The sequence below is a fragment of the Cibotium barometz genome, chromosome 45 (assembly GCF_041138505.1).
Source record: "Cibotium barometz isolate CiBa-2024 chromosome 45, ASM4113850v1, whole genome shotgun sequence".
Taxonomy (NCBI): Eukaryota; Viridiplantae; Streptophyta; class Polypodiopsida; order Cyatheales; family Cibotiaceae; genus Cibotium; species Cibotium barometz.
In genome coordinates, this window is record NC_141090.1 from 31,789,361 (window position 1) to 31,805,970 (window position 16,610).

The 16,610-nt window shown below is 44.8% G+C and overlaps 1 protein-coding gene across 3 annotated transcripts in view; it reads right to left on the reverse strand.

The window, feature by feature from the left end:
- LOC147612647 (uncharacterized) overlaps nucleotides 1-16,409 on the reverse strand; it is a 38,413-nt gene extending 22,004 nt beyond the window's left edge. Inside the window, exons 1-6 of one of the 3 annotated variants that reach the window (XM_086783223.1) lie at nucleotides 16,032-16,409; nucleotides 15,477-15,821; nucleotides 7,343-7,516; nucleotides 6,076-6,174; nucleotides 5,875-5,985; nucleotides 5,142-5,267 (exon numbers count right to left, since the gene is read on the reverse strand). In XM_086783223.1, coding sequence (XP_086639349.1) covers nucleotides 5,142-5,267; nucleotides 5,875-5,985; nucleotides 6,076-6,174; nucleotides 7,343-7,516; nucleotides 15,477-15,743 — 777 coding nt within the window. In that variant the 5' untranslated portion in view covers nucleotides 15,744-15,821; nucleotides 16,032-16,409. Of the gene's footprint in view, nucleotides 1-5,141; nucleotides 5,268-5,874; nucleotides 5,986-6,075; nucleotides 6,175-7,342; nucleotides 7,517-15,476; nucleotides 15,822-16,027 lie in introns of all 3 variants that reach the window. The other 2 variants (XM_086783224.1, XM_086783225.1) reach the window with 2 other exon arrangements.
- Nucleotides 16,410-16,610: the final 201 nt, after the last annotated feature.

A 16,610-nucleotide genomic window follows, 5' to 3' on the forward strand; every position in this document is an offset into this window, starting at 1 on the left:
GCCATTGCCCTACTCCCCCCAAAAAGGAGTTGGAAGCCACTTCACAAGGCAAGCTTGAGGATGGAAAATTTCAGCCCTCCTTTATTGAAGAGCTGAATACCATCAAGGAACAAATGAGGATCATTCGAGAGGAGGAGAAGCAACATAAAGAGAAGACATCTTCATGGGTGGAGGTGATCACAGAGACACAAAAGAAGATGGACGAGGCGGAGAAATGGATCGAGGTCGCCAAGAAAGGGAAAGGTAAAGAATCGCCACCCATCCCCACTCCCGCCATCATCAACATGACCCTTGAAGAGGGAAGAGGAGCAAAGGAGGAAGACCCGGGCCTTACATGTACAAGTGTCTGGTCTAAAAGACCGTGATGATGCGGAAGAGGAAACCAAGGAGCTCTTCTCTATGATGGGCATTGAAGCCACGCACACAAAGGCATGGAGAGTGGGAAAGAAGAGAGAAGGTAGTGGCGAATCTTCTAAGGAGAGAGCACTTATCATTCGTTTCCCCTCCATGGAAGCGAAGAAGGACTTCTTGAAGAGACGTCCTACACTCAAGAAGACGGATTTCTTGGAGATGACCTCACACTCGCGCAACTTGCCCACATGGAAGAAGTTATGCCCGAGATAAGGGCAGCCCGAGAGAAAGGGAAAGCGGCCTTCTATAGAGATGGTAGAGTGGTGATTATGGAGAGGCGCTCTTCATGACGGCGCGAGACCGATGGGACTACACTCAAAGTTGCTACTTGGAATTGTAATGGATCTCTACGCCTTGATGTAGGGGCTTTTGAGGATAGTTTTACTGGAAGGGACATCATCTTCTACTATGAGACGCATCAGGCTCCTCGACAGTCCATGCCACATGTTAATGGATACCGATAGGAGACAGCTTGTAGACAGGAGACTCGTTCAGAGCATAGAGGACAGGGCTAAGGAGGAGTGGCAGTATTGTTTAGAGAGGAGCTGCAGCCACCACTGATACATATAGTCCGCAGAGATGAGTAGGCTAGGTACATGTGGGTTAGACTGAGGGCAGAGACAGGCCGATATCTCTACATTGCTATATGCTATTTTGCTCCTAGTACATCAGTGTATGCATCACCTAGCGGGCAGTCTCCCTTTTCTATTTTGGATGATGACATCATTCTCCTATTGGGGGACTTCAATGCCAAGACCGCCCATAACCAAACAGTATTTTATAATACCTCAGAGGAGATGTTGAGGGAGCTTGATGTTAGGGATATGGGCCTATCTAGACTCTCACAGGATGAGGAACATACTGTGTATGGGCAGTATTTGATAGACATGGGGACTGCACATGGATTGGCCATCCTGAATGGCCTACAGAGATTCCCGACAGCGGGCGGTTTCACTAGCTTTCCACATCGGCATGGTCCTAGTACAGTGGACTATGTTATGACTCAGCCCAGTCTCATTCCCTCTTTTCAGGATTTTATGGTAGGCACTAGGCAAGTTGGAGTAACAGTGGATCATGCTATCTTGTCCTTCACTCTCACATTTCAGTTCAGCACAGCTCCATTGGGACAGGTCTCCACACACACTCGTTATACCTTTAGGAGGGAGACGAACACCGTGTACACAGATGAGATATACAGACGCTTATGTGCCGAGGAGCCGGAACGGCCATTAGATGAGCTCACTCAGATATTGATAGAGACGCTTTATGCTGCAGCATCAGAGGCATATTCCCATAGTCAGCCTACACGGAGACGATCTGGGAACATGCCCCAGAACAGCTGGTATGATGAGGAGTGCAGAGAGATGAGGATCAGATTACAAAGAGAGGTGCTCATGGGTGTTACCACTCTCAGACAATCACGGATTACCTTCCGACGCCTAGTGCGACGGAAGAAGAGGGCTTATCTTGCTCAGTTAGAGAGGGATTTGTATCAGTTATTTATGAGTCAGGACTCAAGCGAGGCATGGAGACTATTCCATGAGCATTCACCATCACCAGCCATTACCTCCACAGAGATTTGGGGTGAGAGTGCAGCATCCCTGTACACAGCACCAAGACAGCCGCCCCTGCCAGACTCATCGGAGCCATGCCCAGAGACATGTGCTTTCTTTACTGCTGAGATGGTAAGGAAGCTATTGACAAGATGAGGACTGGGAGAGCATATGATCATGATGGTTTGGTAGCAGAGCACTTTATTCATGCCAGAGATATGCTTGCAGAGCTTATTGCTATGATGTTTAAACGAGCCATGTGTGAGGGTTTTCCTGAGACTTGGAATATGTCCACGATTGTGCCTATCTTCAAGTCAGGGGATCCCATGCGTCCTGGGAATTATCGTACCATCATGATTGGTCACACATTGGCTAGATTATATGCATCTATTCTTGAGCAGGAGTTGAGTAGATGGGCAGAGAGAGAGAGGGCATACGTGCATCAGGGCAGGCAGGGTTCAGGAGAGGTTTCTCCACTCTTGACCATATCTTGACACTCAGAGCTATTATTGAGGAGGGCAGATTATATGGCAAGAGTATTTATTGTTGCTTTGTGGATTTCCGCAAAGCTTTTGCCACAGTACCGATAGCCAGACTGATGCGCAGACTACAGGAGATGGGAGTGCCCACAGAGCTGATTTGGGAAATCATGGCTTTATACAGGACAGTTGTGGGGCAGGTACGTACTACTCAGGGTATATCTAAGATGGTTCTGAAACAAGGCTGCCCCCTTTCTCCCACCTTATTTGGGATGTATGTGGATGAGGTTTCGGACTATGTAGAGCGGGAGGATGACAGAGGAGCACAGCTAGCAGGGACATGGATTCCACTGTTATTGTATGCTGATGATATTGTGTTGATCTCAGATTCTCCAGAGGGGATGCAGCGTCATTTGGATGCATTGCACACGTTTACACAGGACAGTGGATTATCTGTTAACCTTGGTAAAACCAAGGTGATGGTGTTTAACACCACAGCACAGTGGGTTTGGAGGTCAACACCCACCTTTACATATGGTCAGGAGACAGTGGAGTATACAGATGCATATACTTACCTTGGTGTGGTTTTTAGTGGCCTACTATGTTCCTTGAGAAGAGCAACGGAGACCAGATTGACCACAGCTTATGCAACATTGGGGAGACTAGAGAGGATGTGTTTGCAGGTTTAGTTTCAAGAACCTCGAACAAAGCTCTGACTCTTTGACACTTTGGTCACTTCAGCCATGCTGTATGGAGTGGAGATATGGGGACCCTCCGTGGATCACCACAGCCGAGCTCGTAGCACTGATGGATGGAGATGTATGGAGAGGCCCTTGGTTTCTATGATTTCCCAGATGATTAGGGCCAAGGCCTCCGTACTACATGATATTATCCATGCAGAGATGGCTGCCCCCCCATTGGTAGTAGAGGCACTCACTCAATCAGTCTCCTTTATACATAGCACTTGGGCACTCCCTAGAGACAGATGTGCTCGCTTAGCCCTGGAGTCTGACAAGCTACCTCCATTTCAGTACTCCCTGGATGCACCCTCCCTCTCTCTCACACGGGCAAAGATTACCAGACTTATCAAGCAGGACTTGACTCTGCTGGACACTAGGAGGACATGGATACAGCCAACACACGAGCTTGGTACGAAGATGGCTTTCTATAGAGATCATCTTCTCCAGCTCACGGAGGATGGGTTTGTGATTAGACCCAACTACATGGATACTCATCTTTCTCATGGGGTACGGTGTGCTATTGGCCAGATGCGCACATCCTCACACCAGCTAGAGATTGAGACTGGCAGATTCAGAGGAGTACCAGCTGAGGCCAGGATTTGTCAGTTGTGCCAGATGGAGCCAGAGACAGAGTTACATTAAATATGTCACTGTCCAGTGTATTATGAGATACGAGGCCGTTTTCACTGCCTGTTCAAAGAGGGTTTCGCCACTTTCCAAAGTCATGAGATACCAGGATCAGAGATGCCTCGAATTATACTTGCTGGAGCTGCGTAGACATAGAGGGTCTCTTGAGAGCGAGGGGATCAGAGAGGGAGAGACACCTACAAAGGCAGATTACAGACTTCTTTCGACCAGAGATTGAGCAGTCAAGCCAGCAGGCATTGCAACTAGCCCCAGAGTATAGCCGCACCAGAGGTACACTGATTGATCGGGCTATAGAACTGCGGCAGTCCAGGAGCCCCAAGATGAGAGGCCCATCTCGACACCGGCGGAGACTACAACAGAGGATCACGACCATACTAGCACGGCATGGGAGATGTCCAGTCAGAGTACTCACCATGGAGGACATTGAGGATATCCGCCATCGACCGATGAGAGACATCTTGGGATAGTGATGTATATGATGCTTACCTTTGTTGCTGGAGTTTTCCTTCCCAGATGTTATCCATTAGGAGCTCCTAGTACCTTACTTTTCCTCATAGTTGTTGTTTCAGTTTCAGTTAGTTGTTTAGTTTTTTTAGCTTTTCTTACACAGACATTGTATCAGAACCACCAATTGTTGTAACCTTTAAGGTCTCATAGGTCATTTTGGCCTTTTGAGGACGTTAATATATCATTTCATTTCTCTCTCTCTCTCTCTCTCTCTCTCTCTCTCTCTCTCTCTCTCTCTCTCTTTTGGTCTCATAGGTCATTATGGCCTTTTGAAGACGTTAATGTAACATTTCATTTCATTTCATTTTCTCTCTCTCTCAAGTACTCCATGTTGGGGTCACAGAAGGTAGCTGCCGTGAGGATACAAATGTTCCATGGATGGGATCCTCGTGCACAAGGAGCCTCCTGAGGGCAAGGCTGGTGTGCGCCACAGTGAGGCAAGGTGTCAATGACATGTCTGTTGAGGGCCAGATGCATCCTGTTGCAGGGTGGGCATGTACAGGAGGGCATCCATAAGGGAGGATGATAGTAAGCATGTGCTGCAGAAGGGGGGGACAAGGCTGATGAAGACAAAAAAGAGTTATTAGCTTAGGTTGACTTTTTTGGGGAATAGAATTTAACCCAAGTATAATGTAATATAAGATTTCATCTTGGTATATAAGTTTTCAGGAAGAACGTCCAATCATTCCAACATGGGGCTGAATTTCCAAAATGAGATTTGACATTCTAGACAACAGCCATTTAAAACCTTGCATCTGTAAAAGCAATCTTTGAACTCGAAAGCTTTTTAAATTCATTTTTACCTCCTCAAGTTTTGTTGAATACTCCTTTCGAATATCAGCTACAGCCTGAATAACATCCGTTCCCTGAGACTCCAATCTGTTTCCTTCATCCAATGTAGATGATAACTTGCCGTTCTTTTGCATCGACTGCTCAAAAGGAAATAAAATCAGGAGCCTGACACCATCAACTGCTTAAAAGACATAACCAGACTAGCAACATGAATAAGATTAAACTACTTAATTATGGAAAACTCAGTATAAATGAGTAGGAGCAAATTTGACTAGCCAATAAGAAAACTCACTTATTTACTAACATTAGTCAAAGATTAGGTTCGCGGCTAATTAATGGTATTCCCAAGAGGGTAGAGACCTTGGGAATACCATTAACTAGGCTTTGATCTCACCAACACCTGGATGGTGGGTTCTGATGGTAAGGGACATTGAGGTTTGGGTGAGGAGCTACAAGTTGTTAGTCTAGCCTCAGGTCCTGAGAAGGGCTATAGCTGGATGGTGAGCTAGCCAATCCCTCCCAGGTCCACAATGATAATAGTTTTGCAGGCTAAATCTGGTCGAGAGATCTTTGTTAAGCACACTCGGTGCAGGTCTAAAACCCTAATCCTGCACCTGTAAGTTTCGAAAGTGCTCATGTTTTTGAATCTGCACACTATAACCCCCACCCAGCAGCAGAACACACAGGCACCTTCACACTTGAAAGAGAAAAAATCATTTTCATTGAGTTGTTGCAATGTTTTACCTCCTCTAACTCCATCCTGATGTCAGCCACCGCACGCCTAACTTCTGCCCTCATGGCATCAAGAAAATCAGTCATCCCAACATCTCCGACAGGTGGATCAGACCGCAAAGACTGCTATGCCAAATCATCAGCTTAATCCCTGCTTAACTAAGCTTAACAAGTGGGAAGCGGCCAATGGATAGAAATTCTAAAGGCACACACCTTCATTTGAGCATACACAGCTCTAATAGTTTTCTCCTCAACCAAGTCTTCTGTGTCATCTCCTTCAGGCTTTTTGTCAAGAACTAAGACATGCTGCCTCTGAGAAATAAAGGAAAAATATGAGTGGACAGCTTCTGCAAATTGAATCAAATTATTTAATTTTTTGAAAAAGCACACATTTCACAGGTGGTGTACTCTAAGCTTGCTGCTACTATGAGCTATCCGCACTTGGAAGCAGACACGATGTAACCAGGATACCAACATGAGAATACAAAAGCAAGACCCAGAAAAAAGTTATATCCAGTTCACAGAATCTTCCACAATCAAGTATCACATGTTGGTACCACCCTTCCAAATAGTTTGCCTGTCATGGCAGCGGACAAGTCATGGGACAAGCCCCAAAAGTGACCCACCCTGCCGATTGAACACCCTTACACAGTTATTTAGTGAACCATGCATCTGAGCAGAGTCGAGATATTTGAGGTTCATGGCAGCATGGCAGCGGACAAGTCATGGGACAAGCGGCAAGCCCCAAAAGTGGCCCAAGCTGCCGATTGAATGCCCTTACACAGTTATTTAGCAAACCATGCATCTGACCAGAGTCATGAGATTCAATGTTCATGGCAGCAGTCAATGTCTCTATGCCACAAAGCTCTCAGGAGCAGGATAGCACGCTGTTTTTGTCTCACAGCAGATGAAGGTGGAGAGCATGAAGAGTTGCCAATAGCATCCATTACGTAGGAGCAGCAACCACTATGCCCACCTGCATGGGACACACGTGAACCCCTTCGTGTGAGGGGAGTGATCTCCGAGAGATTTTGAACCCACAACCACCCTATTGAGAATCATGAGCTCTACCCCCTAGGCTAATGTCTCGGGGAAACTTGCACAAGTTTTCACATGGCCAAGTGCAGTATCTGCCATGACGAAGGTTGGGAGCACAGGTGATAAAACCTCATCAAAAGTAGTTCTTAAAATATTGCGATGAGGTGCTCATGTAGGAAAGCTCCAATAACTATCTTAACTCAAACCTAAAAACAGATTTTCAAACTGCCCTACTATGACAAGAAGCAAAAACCAATCTCAATGACAACAAGAGCAGTGCAAATCATAGATTAATACCAGATATCTCGGGCTAAGTGAGTAAAATATGCCGAACAGTTTTCTTCTTCATAACATCTTCATCAAAGCATGATAATCTTATAAACCAAACCAGCATGGCACTTGAAAAAAAGTACAAGTCCACAAGGTACCAATCTACACTGACCGGCTTGCTGTTGTGCTGGGAAAGATCTTGGCTGCTTAAGGTTCTTCTCAAGCCTCTGCGTTGAGAGTCCGAAGCATTTGTCACTGAAAAGGGAGGATTTAGAGGCCTTTCATCCTCTGACTCTGCACCCCATTGCTGGTGTCGCCGGTGCACAGACAAGCATTCCATGTCACTCTGCAAGCAGAATCATTTGGTCAGCCAAGGATCAAACTCCATGAGAATAGTGTTCACTACATTAAAGAGGTGAATGTTTTCATTAGCTAATCATCTAGCTACTTCAGAAATTTTGTAAAAATAGATGTCAAGAGCTTGCCATCAAAGTAGTAAAAGCATGCTGTAGCACGACGGATATATCACATTCAATCTTTAAACGGTAAGTAAAGGTCCAAAAGGTAAAGGAACAGGGGAATGGATTGAGTATGAGTTGTGAATGAAACTATGCTTTATCATATAATCTACATTCACTTGGTCAAGGGGTGAGTCTAGGTTGTTGAGAAACGGAACGCATATCACACCCATGATCCCAAGTGTGTGTCATGTGGCTACCAATAGGGTTAGGGTTAGACCACAGGTTTTCTAGAGAATCAGCCCATGTTGTGAGCCCTAATCTAAAAAGGGACAAAGGAGGCTATGTCTAAATGTTGTTAATGCAAAACATAGATTTATGCAAGTTAACTAATGCAAAGTTGATTGGTGACGGTGCCTTTGCTGCAACAAGGACAAACAGGACAGAAAAGCGGAGGCACAACAAGCCAGATAGTCACTGGAGCTCATAGTTGCATTCCGTACCCATACTCATCCAATGAGTACCTTTCCGTACCACTCCATGCGTACCATACCTCGTACCGATAAGGTCTTCGTATCAAATATGAGGTTCAATGTACAACACTTATTTTAATTATTTTAGTGAGTGGTCATTGCTCAGTAGTTAATAGATTAGTTTTTATTTCAGTATTACCATTGTCTTTCATGATATTTTTGTATGGATGCTAGATATTTCTTATTATATATATATACATCATAGTTACGGGAAACATTGGAAACGCCCAAGTTTATGAGAGGAGACATCGTTTCTTGCAGTACAGGGGCTGAAACGCGTTTCCGTCCATTAAACGTTTCCATTTGCCAGAAACGGCGAGTTTCCGGTGTTTCTCTCCAACCCGAAACGTTTCCTAGCCAGTAAAAGGGCCGTTTCGTGGGTATCATGCCAACTCTTGTAGTGCATGGTGACAAACTGGCTCATCATCAACAGTGCAACATTTGTACAGTATTAGTTCCATTCAAGATGATAGTTGTCGTACGCCGTGACCCCATTGTATATCCTCAGTCCAAGATAAGTCAGGCATGAGCTACGTAGGTCATTCTCAGCCATAGTCAGTCAGTCAGTCAATCTAAGTCCCTTAACCCACTTAAAGAGACGCATTCATACATATACAGTCAGTAGAAACCTTAGGATTTGCATCAAAAAGCATCCTGCATATTGCACATCATTCATGCATTAACATCTAGACCATTGCAGAAACCTCAGGTAGCATCCAAGATTTATCTAGTATTTTTCTGGTAAGTTTCCCATCATTTTCACCATTTTTCACATCATTTATGCATTATTTATGGACATGAGCAGTCGGCCAGCTCTGTAGCCAGCCGACTGGCTCATGCAACCCATATAAATAGAGCCCTTGCATAATCATTTAGTCATTCATCATATTCAACAAGAGAGCCATCAAGCGCTTACTATCCTCAACCCCAGAAGCATAGGCGATTGCAGTTTTAGCCATCTCTCTTCAACGTTTGTCTCCTACAGCCCTAGGCGCCTCAAACGCATGAGCATTCAGCCATCTACATCAGTAAAACGCAGCAGTTCAGCATTCAGCCTTCAGTCCATCTTGCGTTTTTTGCATCCATACAGTTTTCAGCATTCATTCATTCATTGTTTTGCTCCAGCCACTCGGTGAAGGTAAAACGTAGCATTCTCATTCATTTACAGCATCTATATACAATCTAGAACAGTCCCAAACAGCCCCTCTCTCAGCCCTAGCTTTGCATCCCTCCCTCATACCACTGGGAAGAGTGCATAGGCTCGAGATTGGACATCTTTGGTACTTCTACAACAGTGCACAGTTCAGCCCAACACTTGGTCTTCAGAGGTCTTGCGTTTGGCTTATCGTCAATCACACCGTCAGTCTCTTTAAAGATAATAAAGCAAATACTATCTCGATAACGGGATAAGAGGGCCCTTCAATGGGTACTTCGAGACCCCATACGGTGTACAGTACAAAACGGATCCGCATTGCTTCAATTTTCCGGCGAGGTAATCACTTTAGCACAACAGTTAGGGTTATCTGCACAAGCCAAGATGGATCAATTCATTCATGGATTGGATCCTAACATTCGGTTCACTATTCGTAACTTTGAACCCAGTACATATGACCGAGCTTTGACTCTCGCTCAAAATGAAGAAATGAAGATGAACAGAGACAAGCCCAAGCAATCATCTCAGTCCAGTACCAAACCCCAACAGCAGCAATCCACTGCACAGCCAAGGAAAGGTAACGCATCTTCTAAAGATGCTACGAAGGACGGCAATAATAGCTCCAATTCAGGAGGTAAGAAAGACAGAGAATCTAAGCCTAAGAAAACCCCTGATAAAAAGGCTAAAGCAAGTATTACTGGAGGTTATCTTCCTCCCGAGGAACAAAAGAAGTATCAATCAGAAAGCAGTCATCTCAATCCAATACCAAACCCCAACAGCAACAATCCACTGCACAGCCAAGGAAAGGTAATGCATCTTCTAAAAATGCTAAGAAGGACGGCAGTAATAGCTCCAGTTCAAGGGGTAAGAAAGACAAAGAATCTAAGCCTAAGAAAACCTTCGATGAAAAGTCTAAAGCAAGCATTACTGGAGATTATCCTCCTCCAGAGGAACAAAAGAAGTATCAATCAAAAAATAGATGTTTTTTCTGTCACATCATAGGGCATGGAAAGAAGGATTGCCACAAATGGCAAGCGGAACAAGCCGCTAAAGCCCCTTCTACCACAGCCTCCCCAACTCCTCCAACCCCGCCTACTACCACCAATGCGGTTCAACTTTCACCTTCTATGCATCCTATGCCATCAGTGGTATTTGATACTACATAGGAGGGTGAGAGCGATGCTCCACAGAAGAGCCTCATCCGAGCTTATGGCTCTACCAAAGACCGACAGTTTGTAGTCCTTTTCGATATGGGTAGTTTTGAAGATGCCATCTCTTCCCAGTTGGCTAATAAATTGAACTGCATATTAGTCCCATATCATCAAGATGTGGACGAGTTTACACCTGGTCTTCGCACCCACATTTCCAAGAAGGCACAACAATTTGCCTTTGAAGTTCAAAAGGCCTCATTCCAACGAGATTTCATCGTCTCGCCTCTGTTGGGGTGTGACATGATCTTAGGAATTCAGTGGTTCCGTCACTATGAGCCTATTCCCGATTGGAGACAGGATACTTTTACTATTTGTAAAGGTTTTCCTGAGCCTGTTATGATTCGTGGGGATAGAAGCATTCTTGGCATCCCATTGATTTCGCATCTCCAGGCCAGACGAGCTATCCGCAAGGGAGCAGAAAGAGCCCTACTTTATGTTCGTGCTCAAACAGTCTCTACCTCATTGGTAGCATCCATTTCATCTTCAGTCCCTCAGTTAGCAAACCTCCTATCCAGACATCAGGACATTATGCTCAGGGACGATCTCCCGCCCAATCTTCCACCCTCTCGCCCTGAGGACCATCACATTGATTTGGTCCCTAGATCAGATCCTCCTAGCAAGTTTCCCTATCGTCTTTCTAAGACTTTAGAAGGCAAGTTAAAAAAGTAGTTATCTGAGCTTCTCCGCGCCGGATTCATTCGGTCTTCTTCCTTCCCATTTGTTGCACCTATCCTATTTGTCCAAAAGAAGGACAAGTTTGCACCCCTTTGTGTAGATTACAAGACATTAAATAAACTCACTATCAAGAATAAGCTTCCTATGCCAAGGATAGAGTACATTTTGAAGCGTTTAGATGGTGCTAAGTTTTTCACTAAGATCGACCTCAAGAGTGATTACCATTAGGTCGGCATTTTTGAAGCTGACATTCCAAAAACAGCTTTTCGAACAGAGCGTGGTCACTACGAGTTCGTAGTCATGCCTTTTGGACTTACAAATGCACCCGCAACCTTCAATAAGATGATGTCTAGGATTTTCACAATCCACATTGGGAAGTGTGTTTTCATATTCCTTAATGACATACTAGTCTTCTTAGCCATTGCGGAGCAGCATGAGAAAGATGTGGAGAAAGTCTTGCAACTTTTGCGAGATAATCAGCTCTACATAAACGCCAAAAAGTCTATCTTTGGTGTTAAGGAAGTTTAGTATTTGGGCTACATCATCGGTTCCAATGGAATTAGATTAGACTAGATCCATCAAAGATTCGGGAGATCTTAGATTGAGACATTCCTAAGACCACCCAAGAAATGCGCTCATTCGTAAGTCTTTGTCAAGCCTATAGTACCCATGTCCATCAGTTTTCCAACCTTGCAACACCTCTTACCGACTTGCTCAAGGGAATGAAGACTCGCAAGCAAAAAGTCTCAGTTACAGGGAAGGCGCTTGATGCATTCCGTGCACTCCAAAAAGCTGCCTCAGAAGCACCTGTATTAAAGTTAGCATCATGGGACAAACCTTTCAAGGTCATCATCGATGCCAACAATGTGGCCATAGGTGCACTCCTCCAGCAAGACAATAGACCGGTGGCATATTACAGTAGAAAGTTAGATGTCGCCGAAAAGAATTATTCGATATATGACAAAGAGCTTTTGGGTGTGATCACAACACTCACTCAAACATTGGAAGCCTTTTCTTTATGGATAGGTTTTCACAGTGAAAACAGACCACCAAGCACTTAAGTGGCTTCAAACTATGCCCAGTGCCCAGTGGAGTGATCGACAGGCCAAGTGGGTTAACTCTTCCAACAGTTTGGAGGAATGATTGAATATCCACACCTAGCGCTCCACAGCAGAACGTTGTGGCTGTATGCAAAAATAGAACTATCCAAGAGATGATCCATACTATGATTTCTTCTTTCGATCTTCCTCCCTCTTTTTGGAAAAAAGCTGTGACCACTGCTATCTACATCATCAACTACTCTCCCACACAGGCAATTGCTAATATGACACTGGAGGAGACTTTTAAGGCTAGAAATCATGATACAATGACTAAATGCCCTTTCCTTTGATATTTCTTTGTGATAGAAGCTTTCAAAACACTTCCCAACAACCGATATACTTCATGGAAAACCTTCAAGAGAGAGAGAAAGAGAGCAACCAACATTCGAACAACCTATAATGAAAATAGAGAGCCATAACCTTGGAGTAGAACCACCAAGAATAGAGAGGAGTTGTCACCATGATAGAGACTAGTTTGCACCAGTAGAGACTTTCCAAATGAAGAGAGGACTCCAATTTATAGATTTGGGACTCTCATGAGCTAGAATGGCAAGCACACGCTATAATGACAAGTGAAGAGCTGAGGTAACAAGTGTGAGGACACTTGTCTCACTTTGGTCCATTGTCTTGCCACATGTCCCAATTTATGAGATGGTTCCTCCCATAAACTTCACCTCTAAAAATATCTCAACTCGTAGACATTTTGTCAAAGGTGCATAAGCAAACACCCCATTTGCCTAGCTTTTAGACGTAATGACACATACAAAATTTCCATTCAAGGTAGTTCAAAAATAATAACCCTCCTAGATTTTAGGAACATGATCCTTTGTATTCCAAGATAATCCCCCATTCCCAAAGCCTGTATGTCATGTGCATGACATGCTCATGTACATTCTTAGGGCTAATCCAAAAGGAGCAACCAAGAAAAACAAATTAAAGCTAGGACATGGAGCACAGTGTGCAGTGGGGACTTGGAGATGACCTGAAGATGCTATCGACTGAGTCCAAGAGCTGTCGACTGAACCAAAGAAGAACATATGCGTTGTCGACTGAGGCGACTACAAGCGCATCTCCATTTAGGGATTTGGTATCCAGTCGGACCCGACTACTGGTCGGCCAGTTCCCCAAGGAATCCAAAGGCCTATAAATAGGCAAAGAGGCTCATCATTAGAATCATTCATTCCTTTAGGGGATGGGTCCAAGTTAGGACTAGATTTTGGTGATGTTCACTCTTTTTACAAGGCAACCTAGGGCTGTGGACAGGGTACCTTTTTGTACTATATGAATATACTGAATTTCCAGCATCTCTCTCTCTCTTCTCTCTCTTCATGTTTGCGTTTTACATCAGCATGTTTCCAGTAGTGTTTAGGGCTGAAAGAAGACTCCCAGAGCTTCCGCATGTTACATTGGTATCAAAGCATCAAGCTAAGCAAAGCTAAACACTAAATCAATCCCATATGATGGTGTACAGGTGCAAGGTACAAGAAAGTACACGGATACGAAGTCCAAGGCAAGGAACACAGAATCCAGAAGAGCTCCCAAGAGGTTTGTTGGTGGTGTTCCGCAAAGCCAAAGGGGATAGCAATCCTGTGAGCCAAATAGGTTCTCAGGCAACGGTCCCAAGGGAGGGTTATCCTGCAAGGGGTGATGTGAGAGTGCCAGACTCATTTCTCAAGAATAAACCAAGACAGTGTTCAGAGTCAGGGTAAGAATGGATTGGGGACTGGAGGAAACAGATGCATAGATCTTATTCAGAGACAAAGTGGTTTTGGAGACCGAGCCGGGATTTCAAAGAAAAGGGGTGCCAGGGATGGATGGATGACAAAGAGACTTCGGGAAAAGATTGAGATGATGACAATCATCCAAGGAACAAGTTGGAATCCCGTCATCAAGTTTAGCAGAGGGGGATGTCATGTGCATGACATGCTCATGTACATTCTCAGGGCTAATTCAAAAGGGGCAGCTAAGAAAAACAAATTAAGGCTAGGACATGGTGCACAGTGTGTAGTGGGGACTTGGAGATGACCTAAAGATGCTATCGACTGAGTACAGGAGCTATCGGCTGAACCAAAAGCCCTTTCATACTGGGAAACATCCAGGCTAGTGACATGGTACCTCCTCTAATACCTTTGCCATATAGGGGAGGAACTATGTTCTGATATCAATGTCACAATAGCACTACTGGATGCATGATTCTTCGAACTACCTTGAAGTGCAAAAGTCAAAAAATACAAAGACTAGGACGAGAGGAGAAAGAATGGCATCAAAAGACTTGTTTCCCTTAACTTAAACTTTTGTATATTGAAAGCTGAGATATTTACAAAGAATCCTACTAGTTGGCTAACTTTGCATTAATTTGTGTTTCATGTTAAAAATGCAATTTTTTTCTCTTTTTAGATTAGGGCTCGCAACATGGGCTGATTCTTTACAAAAGCCTCATTCTAATCTTGACCCTCACTAGTGGCCCCTAATCCTAACTCTAACCCTATATTGTAGCACAACGTGGCACATGCATCCAATGACCCAAGATGATGCATGTGACAATTCTTCATGCTAGGTCACGCACAAGTACTACTAGAGTCTGTCCAGCCTCAACCACAATCAGCATGAAGACAAAAGTTTAGATATTGGAGCCAGCAATGTTCGAACCTACAATCTCTGCAATCCAACCTACGTGTTCACTTTTCTCATGGATTATCAGCCAATGCATCATTCTCAAAATCTCATGGTGCATTTGGCATTGTAGGATGACAAGTGCCCCCATCTAAATCTCATGCACAACACACTCAATGTGGACCCTTTTGAGACCCTAAGCTGCCCGTTGAGATCAAGAGTGCATATGATCATAGCATGTCTCATGAATGATAGCATGTCTCACATAGATCGTCTCATGAATCATAGCATGTCTGCCAACTTTTTCCTTGACCTAAACTCCCCCCCCCCTCTCTCTCTCTCTCTCTCACTCACACACACACACACACACACAACACATACAAGCAAAACTTAAGTACCTCTAAATCACTCAGACAGACTGAATGTCTGCACACACACACACACAGCACAGCACAGCACAGCACAGCACAGCACAGACTGGAGGCCTGCGCATACATGCACGCACGCAGGGGTGCCAACACACACACACACACACACACACACAAAAGCAGAACTTAAAGTACCTCTGAATCACTAGGGCAGACTGAACGTCTGCCGCCTTTTATCCCTAAGCTTTTGTTGTAAGAGGAACGGTACTCTGACGTAGAGGAGCAGTCGGACAAGTACTTGGCTGAGAAATCTGTCATGCTGGTAGACCTTCTATGAAAGCCCCTGCCACTAGGGGAGGGGTCCCTCTTAGACCTGGGAGTTGAAGGCACGCTGGCTTCGGCTGAGCCAGGCCCCATCTGGCAGCCCCTCCTTGTGGTAGAACGGAACGCAGACATAGCCATTGTTGCAAGGAAGCAAGCACTTTAAGCTTCTACGCCCCACAAAATAAAAGGGTTTATGTCTGCTTCTTCTCTCTCTATCTGCAGCCCACAAAACAAAAAATAAACCAACAGTTAGGGTTCACAAAACTAGGGTTCTCGCACAAAGTAGACGTTTTAGAAAAAGGCAAAGTAAGTTGCAAAATCCAACTAGAGTGCAGAGAATTAGGGCTTTCTGTTTGGAGAATTGAAGGAGGAAAACACGCCCAAAGCATAATTGCTGCGCAAGCTAGCATAAAACTTAACACGTACCTCAGAACCTTAAAACAGCTTTGGGAAAGACGCCATAGTTGTAGAGGTTTAAGCTCGGAAAGGGCGATGGAGTGAAAATGACGGAGTTTGCCATAGGGATGGAACTAGAGAAAGGCCGCACGGGGCGGAGAGAGAGAGAGAGACAGGAGAGGGGGGGACGGAAGGACGGAGGGAGGACACACTGTTTTCCTCCTAGATTCGTGTGAGGACGAAGGTCACGACGAATGAGTGTCCTCGCAGACACAGCTGATCAGATGCTGCACACACTCGCAAGGCTTTTCAAACATGACGCCCATGGTTATGGGAAAATTTTGCTCGAGCCTCAGAAAGGACAAAACGCGCGCGCACCGCTCCACCGCGCCTCTGACAATTCAGATCAAATTTCCAATTGCCTCCTCTAGACCTCATCATGTCCATCCATGTGGAAAACCGGTTGTTGGAACAAGAGATCCGGTGCCATCATCCATGGTGAGGACCAATGGCCCATGTCACCCATGTCTTGATGATCATTCATGCACCACGCACACACACACAGTGGTGCATCATGTGCCATCGCATCAAAGTAGGGGCAAAATAAAC